Source organism: Geotrypetes seraphini, chromosome 3, assembly GCF_902459505.1.
Source record: "Geotrypetes seraphini chromosome 3, aGeoSer1.1, whole genome shotgun sequence".
Taxonomy (NCBI): Eukaryota; Metazoa; Chordata; class Amphibia; order Gymnophiona; family Dermophiidae; genus Geotrypetes; species Geotrypetes seraphini.
Window position 1 is genome coordinate 258,205,709 of NC_047086.1, and position 13,342 is coordinate 258,219,050.

General features: G+C 39.9%; 1 protein-coding gene across 3 annotated transcripts in view; it reads left to right on the forward strand.

Moving 5' to 3' along the window:
• Positions 1-9,861, forward strand: part of AGPAT4 (1-acylglycerol-3-phosphate O-acyltransferase 4) — a 245,138-nt gene extending 235,277 nt beyond the window's left edge. For all 3 annotated transcript variants that reach the window (XM_033939936.1, XM_033939938.1, XM_033939937.1), the window contains one exon: positions 9,380-9,861. In XM_033939936.1, coding sequence (XP_033795827.1) covers positions 9,380-9,471 — 92 coding nt within the window. In that variant the 3' untranslated portion in view covers positions 9,472-9,861. The remainder of the gene's footprint in view (positions 1-9,379) is intronic.
• Positions 9,862-13,342: the final 3,481 nt, after the last annotated feature.

The window sequence follows — 13,342 nt, forward strand, 5'->3', positions numbered from 1 at the left end:
CTCATAAAATTTATTTGGCTGGGTAAAACTCCCAGAGTATCCTTGGTATCTTTACAAAGGCCAATTTCAGAGGGAGGGGTAAATTTTCCCAATTTTTATAGGTATCATCAAGCCTATATTTTGCGCCAGGGTATGTATTGGGTCCTCCCAGAGCTCATGGAAAAACTCCCAGATTGGATGTGGCTTGAATGGCAACTCATGTCTCCTTTGCGCCTTTGTCATGTGCTCAGTATCAAAATGCCTAGTTACAGTAAAGATAACAGAATATTAGCTGATACATGGAAAACATTGCATTATGTAAGTAATTTAACAACAATTCAAATTCACAAATCAACAAATCAATCTATATAGATGAACTCCAAGATTCAAATTGGCGGAGAAAGGCTTGCCTGGAAGCATTGGATAATAGCAGGAATACGTTTATTAGATGATGTTATCTCTAATGGTAAAATGCTTGAATTTTCACAGTTGCAACATAAATATGGTCTTAATAAATCAGAATGTTTTAGATGGTTGCAACTGAAGCAAGCCGTTCAGGCGGGGTTCCCTGAATGGAAAAACCTTAGTAATCATTTTAGTATGGATTTCTTATGCTTTCAGGCGGACTTCTTGGGTCAGCAGGCCACCCAGTGGTATAAATTGCTGACTGGATTTATTAAAAAGAAATTAAATACTGGTCTGAGAGACATTTGAAGTATTGAGATTAAGCATCAAATTACTGCGTCTCAATGGCCACGAATTTGGACTTGCAGGATGAGATGTACAGTGTCGGCATCTATGAGACAAACTTGTTTTTTTCTGTTATATAGAGCATTATGGACCCCTGTTCGATTACAAAAATTGGATAGCTTTAAGTCTAATAAATGTTGGCACTGTCATCTCGAAGCAGGGACTTTAGATGATTTATTATTCTATTGTCCATTTATTATGAATTTCTGGAAATCAATTTGGGACCAAATTAATTGTTTATTTGATAACCCAGTGGTATTATCACATGATACTGTGCTGTTTGGTATGGCAATGAGAGCAAAAAGTCAGATTTCTACAAATAATAACAAATTATTACTTATAATGACTAGGGTTGCCATTCAACAAATTACGTATAATTGGAAAAATTGGAGTAGATTAAATTATAATTTCTGGTGGAATTCCTTATGTCATGTTTATACAATGGAAAGATTTATTGCAATACAGCACATTTTTTTCAGGAAATTTCAGGATGTGTGGGAGCCATTTACAATGTATTGTACTGATTAGATGACATTTTATTTTATTTTTTTCCCCTTAAATTTACAAGTTTGATTGTGAGGGGGGTAGGGTAGGGTAAATTTATTGTTGTATATTGTATAAGGTATTGATTATATGATAAGAAAGAGTGGGAGATAAGAGCATATTATTTGTACCATTGATGATTATTAAGTGTTATATTTATTGTTAATTTATTTGGATATACTGTTACACTTATTGTAAATTTGAAAATGAATAAAGAATTAAAAATGAATAAATAAATCAATCATAACATAGATATTCATTTATTTATAAAGTTCTGAATTTTTTATATTTTTTAATCTAAATTTTTCCTCTTACCATTATTTTAATTCTTAGTTCATGGGTGTTTCTTGAGAAGATATGAACTTCTTTTGAATTCAATAGGTTTTATTGAATTTTAAGAACATAACAATGTAACTGAAAATAAAGTAATATACAAAGTCAAATCAACAATACAGTAATACAGTCCAATAGCTCCTGTATATTTAGTATTGCATGAACCATAGATAAGCATGTCATATTATAAACATGTATAAACGGTATGTACCCAAATGAGTACTATAATGTATATTGACAATTAGCCTTCCGGCATGTAATACATGGCTGACTAGATATATGAAAGAGAATATCAGATGAGTGTAGATATAGTAATATCATGAACTATCTCTTTGGCAATAAGATAACAAAGGTGCCCATATTTTTTGATAAGTAGGCAATGAATTGGTGCGTTCTGCAGCTACATGTTCATATTTGGAGTAGAGGCAAACAGTATTCCACCAGATATTATGATCAAGTAGTGAGAAGTCTTTCCACGCCGAAAGAATTGATTTAAGTGCTATAAGTAACATCAGCTTCAGTAATCTAGACTCAAATTTATCTAATGCTCTCTGTATGGCTAAGTCACCAAACATCACAATCGAGAAAGATAAGGATACATCAATAGGTAATATCTCACATATGGTGGTCCAGATAGATGTCCAAAAATGCTGCAGAATTGGGCATTGAAAAACCATGTAGTGCAAAGTACCTACTCCAGTCAGGCAGGACCAGCATTTGTTAGAGGCTGAGGGTTGCAATTTTGAAAGTTTAACTGGAGTCCAGTATGCTCTATGATAGAGAAAGAGTACCGTCTGCTGAATGGTGGCCGATTTCAGTGCTTTAAATGAAGTCAACCAATGGTTTTCCCAATCTGACATATCCAATTCCAAAGAGGAATCCTGTGCCCATAATTCCTTAAGTGTTTCTGAGAAGGTAAATTTATCATGATGGAGGAGTTTATACCAGTTTGAAGCCTGCCCAGGAAGTAGAGTGAAAGTGTTAATCCATTTTAGAATGGTAGGTGGGTCCACTGATAGCGTAAATCTTTGGAGATAGTACTTGATACTATGTCTTAGTTGTAGCCATTGAAAGTAATGAGTTGGTGTCAAACCATATGTGGTAGATAGAGTATTGTAATCCAGGAATGAGTTTCCACTCATTAGGTGGTTGAGTGACCATATGCCAACTCTTCGCCAAGATTTCCACTCGATATGTTGACCCTGTATTTTTATATGAGGATTACGCCAGACTGAAGAGTACAGCGTCGCATTCCATTTCAATGGAGCGATTGAGTCAACTACAAGCAGTGCTTCTTTGGTAGAGGAGAGAACACGGTTGAGTCTAGTAGTTTCATCAGGAACAGTGAATGAATGATATTTCAAAGTCATCTTACCAAAAAGACTGCACTCCAGTTGTACCCAGGCGGGAAGTTGAGAAACAGTGTGTTCCCTCAGCCAGTAAGAGCCCTGCCTACATAAAAAGGCTATGTGATATTCGTATAGGCTAGGAAAATTAACCCCACCGTTTTCTTTGTTACATTTGAGTTTGGCCAAGCTATGCGCGGGGTTTTATTATTCCATAAGTAGCGAGTCAATGAAGCTTCAAACTTTTTATAGATGGATTGTGAGAAAAGAAAAGGTATCATTGACAATACATATGTAATCTTAGGCATCAACACCATTTTTATTGAATCCAGTCTGCCCCACCAAGATAGTTTGAGAGGTGACCATCTGCCTGTTGTGTCAGAGATGATTCGAGATATATAATCCACATTGAATGACTGAATTTCTTCAAGTGTTGGTCCAAAGTAAACACCCAAATATTTCAGTTTAGTCTGAGTGTATTTGAGATGGAGGCTCTTAATAATATCAGAGCAAGGTGGGCCAGATAATGGCATGACCTCTGTCTTTGTGGTATTTAGTTTGTAACCAGATATCGTAGAGTATGTCTCAATCGTCTGCAAAACAGTAGACAACGAATCCGCAGCAATATACAGTTGAACATCATCTGCATAAGCTGATAGTTTTATAGTCAAATCTGCAATCTGATTACCTCTTATTGATGGATTAGATCTGATGGCAATAAGCAAGGGTTCCAGGGCAATGTTGAAGAGCAGTGGTGATAAAGGACAGCCTTGCCTGGTACCTCTGGTCGGATTAAAAGCTGTAGAGAGTATATCATTGATGCGAAGTCTGGTAGATGGAGCAGAGTATAATACTTTGATCATTCGAATGAAATCAACAGGGAAACCAAACCATTGTAAAACCTGGAACATAAAAGACCATTCTACACGATCAAAAGCTTTCTCTGCGTCTAATGCCAGGGTCACCAATGAAGCCATATCTGAAGAAGCTTGGGAAATGATATGTGTGAAAAGTCGTGTATTATCACTTGCCAACCGGCCTTTCATGAAACCAATTTGATCAGTATGAATTATTTTAGGCATAACATGTTGAAGCCTGGTAGCCAATAGTTTCGCAATGAGTTTAGCGTCCACATTTATCAGAGACAACGGACGGTAATTTTGGACGTCCAACGGATCTTTATCTGGTTTCAATAATACAATGATTATGGCTTCTGTAATGGTTCCCTGTGCAGAACCCCTGTCAATGAGGTGGAGTACCAAGTAATTTAACAACATGGGAAGTAGTGTTTCATGAAACGCCGAATAAAACTCCACAGTGAGACCATCAGGACCCGGTGATGTGTGTTTAGCCATGGAATGTAATGCATCTTTAAGGTGTTCTAGTTCAATAAGCATAGTGAGGATCTTTTTATCAGTGTCATCAAGTTTGGGTCCCTCTAGCTGATGCAGATAAGACTGAATGGAATATATAAGCGGATTTTCGGTTGTATATAGGTCAGTATAAAATGATCTAAACTGATTAGAGATGTTGTCCCTGTCAAAGACAGTCTCTCCTGAGGGTGTGCGTATAGCAGGGATAGATGTTTTCTCTGATTTTATTTTCAAATAAGATGCCAGCTGATATCCTGCTTTATTAGAAGTTGCATAGTAGTGTGCAGCTTGCATGAACACCTCAGAAGCCGCAGAGGAGCTAAGTTGTAAGTTGTATTCGTAACGGAGTTTACGCAATTTAATTTGTATGGAAACATTTGAGAGATCAGCAAAGTGAGACAATTCTAGTGTTGAAATCTGATCTTGAAGAGATTGTAGAACACTTCTACTTGCTTTGCGTGCTTTAGCGGTATAGGATATAATCTCTCCACGAATATAGGATTTGAATGCATCCCATGTGTTATACCAATATGTGTCTTCAGCTTTATTGAAGTCAAAAAATTCCACTATACATCTGTTAATATGTTCACAAAATACAGAGTCAGACAGTAAAGATGAATTAAAACGCCATATACCTCTTGATTTAGGTATGAGCATATCCCGTAATTTCAAGGAAATTGAACCATGATCCGATACAGTAATCGGATGTATCTCAGACCATTCCACTTTATTCACCAGTGAATGAGTAATCAGGAAAAGTCAATCCTAGAGTAGGACGAGTGTGGAGGCGAGAAAAAAGTATAGGATGACTCATCTGGATGCATTAATCTCCACGGGTCCACCAGTTTGAATCGGTAGATGAGGTCCTGTAGAGAATGCCACGCTTTGGATTTCTTGAATGACACCTTCGATTTCCTGTCTTTTTCCGGGGATAAAATCAGGTTAAAATCTCCCCCAACAATATAAGAATTGTCTCCAAGTTGCGCCAATTCATCTGCTAGTGAATCAAAAAAGGATGGACAGTCCAGGTTAGGTGCATAGATATTGATGATATGTAGAGGAGTATTATTAACAGTCAGAGACACACGAACCCATCTGCTCTCGTCATCGTGAGATGAAGAGGTCAACTGGATATCAGCGCGTCTTCTGACCAATGTGATAACACCATTCTTTTTCTGTATTGATGGGGAATACAAAGGAGGATATGCCCAAGAAGGTGCAAGCTTCATTGCAGTCACCGTGTCAAGGTGTGTCTTCTGTAAAAGAACTATGTCAGGGGTTATAATTATTAACATAGGTAACGATTTTATGTTTCTTCACCGGATTATTAATCCCTTTAACATTAAGGGAAAAGCATGTCAAGGACATTTAGTCATACCATCTGAGATTGCTACTTGATGTTGAGAAGAGCTAAGGGTGTATACAGAGATGTATATGCATATAAATGACAAGCATAAACAAGGAATGAAAAGAAAAGTGCAAATATAGAACATATTCAGGAACTAGCCATAGGACCATAACTAACTGTAGCAAAACTGCTAACATCTCGATGGGTCTAAAGGCTAACAGAATAGAGAAGCCTAAGCGGCTTAACTCCAGTAAAGTATTGATTATTAAGAAAAACATCACATATTTAAATGCACCACAACAGCATAGTTACGCAGGTATCATCAGGTTTTGTCAATGGACGTAGGCTTGACACTTTCAATGAAGTCCGCTAAATCAGCAGGAGAAAGGTAATCCTTGGTTGAGTTGTTGTAAGTTACCCGCATTCTCGCTGGATACAGCATTCCAAATCTGGCTCCTAGGGATTTGAGTTGCAGTCTGTAGGCAAGCAAAAGTTTCCTACGCTTTGCAGTCTCTTTTGATAAATCAGGCAGGATAAGAAGTTTGTTCCCTTCAAATGTAATTGGCACATGCAGTTTAGCATGCTGCATGATTCTCATGACTTGCTGATGTCGAAGCATAGTGACTAAAATAGGTTTGGGAAATTTTTTCAAATTAGTGCTGGGTTGGGGAACACGGTAAGCACTATCAAATTCAAGTTTGATGTCATCATTCATTTTAAGAATTTGTGGCAACAAGACCGCCAGGAAATCAACTAGGTCACACGCTTCACGACCCTCTGGCAGGCCTAAGAGACGGAAGCCATTACGTTTAGCATAGTTGTTCGAGTCTTCCAGAGCGCGCTCCAGTAAAGTAATGCGGGTGGTTTGTTTCAACAGTTTTTTTATGGAGTTTTCAGCCGTCGTCGTTCTCACCTCGATATTGTCAGCTCTTGATTGTGCCGCAGTAAACTCCTCCTTCAGCGCAGCTAAATCGGATTTAACATCCCCGACATCTTGTTTGGTGTCCACGAGGATCTCTCTGATCGAGCGCAGCTCTGTCAAGATGGCGGCCAGATCAGACTCGTCAGCCTTAGCTGTGCCGTTCTTCGTGGGAGTCGATGGTTCAGCGCTTTTACGCTTACTTGGCTTACCCGCTGCCATGTGTGCTGGTTTAAAGAGACTATAGTGCCACCAGATTTAGTAAGTGAAGTTTTTTTTTTTGAGTGTTAAGAGATGCGATTCACCGGAGCTCGTGCCGCGTGCGACCTACTCCATCGGGCTCTCTAGCACCCCCCAAGATATGAACTTCTTAAGTTTTTCTGGATCTTCGAAGAAATAAAACTTATCTTTATAGGAGATTTTCATTTGGGTAGAATATTCCATATTTTGCTCCTATTTCTTTTAATGGTTGTCTTAGCTGTAAAAAACTTTCGCCTTATTTGAACAGTTTCCTTGGCCAAATCCAGAGTAAAAATCAATTTAGAGTCTTTATATACTATATTTTGTGTTTCTCTAGCTGCTTTTAAAATATCCAGAACATGTTGGAATCTCACTAACTTGAATATTACTGTTCTTGGCTTACCTAGATTTTGGGATTTTTTTTCCTCCAATTCTATGAGCTCTTTCTATTTCTATTGGTGTTTTTATCCTGAGTGGAAGAATCTTTGGTAAAATTTCTTCCAGAAAAGAAATCATATTTTTCCCTTCACATCCTTCTTTTAATCCTATAATTCTCAGATTCTGTTTTCTAGAACGATTTTCAAGATCTATCATCTTCTTCTGCATTACTTTTAACATTTCATGATCTTTATTTTCTTGCTGTATTTATTCTATTTCTCCATCAGTGTCAAATTTATGTTTTCCAATTTGTCCATTATAAAAGTTGCACAATCAGCAATATTACTTCACAAGGGTGCTGTATCCACAGAATTAACCTTAAACAGTATTGAATTTAGCTACCATTTACATATACCCTTATGTTTTGAAACTTTTTTACAACAATTTTCTAGGATCCTCAGCGGCACCACTTAGAGCTCAAATAGATCTCATTGCTCTAAGCTTTGTGTGTCAGTTCGTCATCGGGTCCTTTATATTCTTGATTTATATTTAAACCTTTTAGTTTCTTTTTGTTTTTGTAAATTAACTCTATCCTCTGAGGATAGAGTGGTCACAGCATCTGGCGGTAGAACAGTTAGGGGTTAAAGCCTTGATAAAGCTACAACAGCGAAACATGTTGGTTAATACAATCCCTAGCCAGAGACCACGTGATTAAGCTAAGTATAACGCTTATAAATGAATATTGAAGTATAAGTTAATTTACAAAAGCAAAAAGAAACTTAAAGGTTTAAATATAAGTCAAGAATATAAAGGACCCGATGACGAACTGACACATAAAGCTTAGAGGAATGAGATCTATTTGAGCTCTAAGTGGTGCCGCTGAGGATCCTAGAAAATTGTTGTAAAAAAGTTTCAACACATAAGGGTATATGTAAATGGTAGTTAAATTCACTACTGTTTAAGGTTAATTCCAATTTGTCCATAACATCTATAATATCCAAAGCATCTACAGATGATGAACTGCCACCTCATGTCTGTGGATCTTCCTTTAGTCTTTTGTTTTTTCCTAAAGACTTTGCTGGGATTTCCTGTAACTTCTGTTTAATAGGTGTCATCTTTGAAGATTTTTCTTCAAACAGGACAAAAATTATTATTTATTATATAGTAAATTCTTGTATTAGATGCTCAGAGGAGGGAGCTCAGTCTTCAGCCAACCATTCACTCTGCCTCCAAGTTCCGAACTCTATACACCTTACCAGAAAATATTCAAGCCAACTGGTAAGGTTGTTGGAATAAGAAAGTGAATTTACTGAAACAAACTTTCATATAGATTTAGTTTCTTTTTTGTGTTGCTGGTAAGGCCTCACAGGAATATCAAACAGTCTAGGGCTGAACCAGTTATGGTTTTGTCCTATTGTAATTATGAATAATGGTGTTTCAAAGAAAAATAGGAATACTTGTTCAGATATGCAGCAGGATACAACCTAGACTCCAACAGCTTATTGTTTATCTCAGGGGCCGCAATCCAGTCAGGTTTTCAGGATTTCCCCAATAAATATTCATGAGATCTATTAGCATGCACTGCTTTCATTTTATGCTAATAGATCTCATGCATATTCATTGGGGAAATCCTGAAAACCTGACTGGATTGCGGCCCTCGAGGAGGGACTTTGACACCCTGGTTTATCTGGTTGGGTAGTAACCTTATCTAGAAAAAGCCTTAAGGTATGTTATAAAGTTATTTTTGCTTGCTAAGATTACACTAAAAAAAACATAGGTAACTTGCAATCAAGTAACATATAGTAACTTAGTAGATGATGACAGATAAGAACTATATGGTCTGCCAAACAAGAGATATCAAATGGTCATGTTTCATGGGGGGGGGTCAGCTTACCATTAAAACTTTCCTCATTGGTGCTCACTTTCAGTAATGAAATTATACTGTAAACTTGCATTTTATTGTCCTAAGCAATTTATCCTATTATAGGTCTGCCCTATTTCAAACCTAATACTGTACTACATGCTCCTTGCAAGGAAGGAAAACTACAGAAAAGTTGTGAAAGGTTAAACAAAATTGTTTTGTTTCGGCATTCTTTCATTTTAACAATAATTCTGAAAATGTAATGGTATTTTTTGTCCCATTTACTATTTCCTTTGTGTATGTTTGCAGCATCGGTTGGTGTTCGAAGAATGATAGGAGTGACTGAAATAAGCAAAGGTTCTACCTATGGGAACAATGACAACAAGAGAAAACAACAGTGATATCTTCACAGACTGTTTAGAATCCAAAGGGAATAAATCCAAGTTCTGAAAACTCTCCTTACTACATATCATTCGCCTTCGACTGTGGGGGTGGGGTGAGCAAAGTACTGGACATGGCTTTGGAAAATGATCCTGTTTTCCGATTCGGGTTAGACATTATTTGACACAAGGGAAAAAATACACTGCGTTGTAGCTCTTCAAAACTGTTCCTTTTTTAAGTGTCTTATACTTTTTGAAGAACATAGAAAATTAGAATAAAAGGAGAGATACTTGTACACCTGTGCGGGTATTTGATTCATGGATTGGTTGAAGCCTACCATTATTACACTGTACTATTGCCAGCTAAAAATGGGGGAGGGGAATGTGAACTGTATTTCCAAGGATTATGCTTCAGTATATATTAAAATGAATATTTTTATGTTTAAATTGTTTGTGGTGGTTGTTTTTAAATATACCAATTTCATTTCTATTTTCATGCAATCTGGCTAAAGGTACAGCATATTTACCAAGTCACCATAAAAAGGGTAGACAGATCTTAAGACATCTTTCTGTCTCTGGACGGGATTCTCTGTCTAGATTAGTGCAGACCTGCTAGTAAATTTTCATTGGAGACCCCTCCATATTTTTCTAAATCACTTGTGTGTAATGCTTGATTAGTCTTACTCCACTATTCTTGGCGGATATGTGGATGCACTTTTCGTCTCCAAACACCATCACCTTTTTATTTTCTAACAATAAAATCTAGCCATAGCCCCTCTCCTCTGACAATAGTGTTCTCCCTCTAGCTCAGAGATGGCGAACGAAGGCCTTGCAGCTGGCACGCGGGAATCCCATGGGGACGCCCCCTAGGGTCGCGGGGATCCCGTGGGGACGCCTCCGAGGGTCGCGGGGTTCCTGCGGGGCTGGATGTACTAAGTCACGCGGCTTTTCTCCCTACCTGCTCTGCGCTGACGTCGGAGGGAGGGAGGGCTGACGTCAGGAAGACTTCCATTCGGCTCTGTAGTGCAGGCAGGGTAGGTAAGGAGGAGTAGCTTCGTGGCTCGAGTGGCAACCAAGGGAGGGGGGTGGTCCGCCCCGCCCCGCGTGCAGCACAGCCGGCCAGGTCCCCTTACTTTTGTGGTGCTAACCCGACCGACCGACAACAGCCCCGGTCTGACAAACCTCCCTGCTCTTAACTGCGAATCTAAATTACCTTCTTACAGCAGCTGTAAGAAGGAAATTTAGATTCGCAGTTAAGGGCAGGGAGGTTTGTCAGACCGGGGCTGTTGTCGGTCTGTCGTTCGGGGAAGCGCCACAAAAGTAAGGGGACCTGGCCGGCTGTGCTGCACCTGGGGCGGGAGAGGAGGGGGGGAGAAGGACGCTGAAAGCACTGGAGAAGACAAAGGGGTGGAGAAGGATGCTGAAAGGCCATGGGGAAGACGGGGTGGGGGGAAGGACACTGAAAGCATTTGTGGAAGTCAGAAGGGGGAGAAGGACGCTGACAGGACATGGGGAAGACGGGGGGGAGAAGGACGCTGAAAGCACATGGGGAAGACAAAGGGGTGGAGAAGGACGCTGAAAGGACATGGGGAAGATGGGGGGGTGGAGAAGGACGCTGAAAGGCCATGGGGAAGACGGGGGGGTGGAGAAGGACGCTGAAAGGCCATGGGGAAGACAGAGGGGGGAGAAGGACGCTGACAGGACATGGGGAAGATGGGGGGAGAAGGACGCTGAAAGGAAATTGGGAAGAGAGAGTGGGGAGAAGACGCTGGCAGGGAAGAAGACAGAGATGCCAGACTATGGGGGGAGCGGAGGGAAGAAGATGGGTGCCAGACCAATTTGGAAGGGGGGAGAAAGGGAGAGGCACAGTAACAGAGCAAATGGAAGATGCAGAAGGAAGAGAGACAGTGGATGGAAGGAACTGAATGAGAACATGAGGAAAGAGAAACCAGGCAACAAAGGTAGGAAAATAATTCTATTTCTTTTTTTCTTTTTTTTTGCTTCAGGATAAAGTAGTATATTAGTTGTGTTGATAAAAATTTATAAACAAAAGAGGCTCTGTTAGAAACCCGTTTACAAAGTGTGTATTCTTTCCAATTAATATTTCCAAATTAATAGTCTTTTTGCTTATTTGTAAATGGGTTTCTACCAGAGCCTTTAATTCAGTAGCATAATTAAATGAAATAACTATTTCTGAAGTTTATAGGGACGGGCGGGGACGGAGGGGATTCCTCACGGGGACGGGCGGGGACGGAGGGATTCCTCACGGGGACGGGTGGGGACGGGTGGGATTCCTCACGGGGACGGGTGGGGACGGGTGAGACTTTGGCGGGGACGGGTGGGATTTCTGTCCCCGCGCAACTCTCTAGTCCGCAATTAAGATATGCGGCGCGGCGGGAGGCGAGTGTGCCGGTGTCTGCTTTGCAGCTCACCTGGCAACAGGGCCGGACTGGCCATTGGGAGGACCGGGCATTGTCCCGGTGGGCCGCGGCCCTTCCTCCTGTGCTGGCTGCAGTCCTGTGAGTGGATGTTTAGCCTGCCTGTCTTCCCCTTAGTATCCTATGAGCCAGGCGGTGTGTGAGGGGGAAGTGGGGGGAGGAAGAGAAGCTTCACACTGAGTCTGTTACAGGAACTCAGTGAGGCTGTAGTGTGACTCCACATGTGACATCTGTAATCAGGAACAGTTCCTAGTGCTCCCATGCTAGAGAGGTGAGGATATGGGGGGATGTTAATGTGTCTAATAATGTGCTCCTCTGTAAAAACTTCTGTATCTTCCATGGGGGACATGCTAAATTCGAGGAAATAAAAAAGCTGCTTATGATGATTGCATAGAGAAGTTCAGTAAGCTGAGAGGAGGGCTGGGCTCTCTGTGAACAACCAACACACTAATCCTCTGCGCTGTACCTTATGGAAAACTCAATATAGCAAAAAACAGTAAAGTGTATATGTGGCCCTTCACAGTGCTTTTGTAAACATCATAATAAAATAACAAAGGCTCCAATAATGAAAAATAAAAGTCTTTTTCCCATACACTCAGGTTGCACAAGTCCGGTTTTCACCCGGACAGTATATTTTTTGACCAAAACAGATGTCTACAATTATTAAAATTCCCCAATCACATATTTTTTTATGGGGACGGATTTGTATACAGCACTTCATTAGATTTTTTTTATTATACAAATTTTATCTTTTTGTAGACTTGAAGTCTTGAACAAAGAAAATGAGTACAGCAAAAACAGATAGTGGAAGACCATTCCAAGAGGCCTGGACAGAGACATATGGAGTGATTGAACGCAGTGGGAAAGCATTGTGTATTATGTGTAATGAAAGTGTTGTGTCTCGCACATCAAGTGTCAAACGTCACTTTGAGACCAACCATAACAGTGTTGCTGAACTTGGTTTAGCTCAAAGAAAAGAGTTCCTTGTAGGAAAATTAAAGAAATATCACTCCCAGTCTCTTAGTTTTAGCAACTATCTTTCAAAAACTAATCATCTTACAGTTGCCAGCTTTCAAATTTCACTGTGCATGGCAAAACATGCCCCTCTCTGATGGAGATTTTATCAAAAAGGCAATTTTGGCTGGGAGTAATTCACTCTTCCATGATTTCCAAAACAAGGATAAAATTGTGCAGCGCATCTCTGAGATGCCGCTAAGCAGAAATACTGCAAAAGATAGGGTTCTGCGAATGGCTGCTGATATTAGTCAACAGCTTACTTGCGACTTACAAAAAGCACCCTTCTACTCCATGTGCTTGGATGAAAGTACAGATATTACTAACCATGCAAGACTAGCGCTCATTGTGCGTTATGCTACTGGTGACATCATGAGAGAAGAGCTGGTAAAACTGCTGTCTTTGCCTGGAAGAACACAAGGGATAGATATCCACAATGC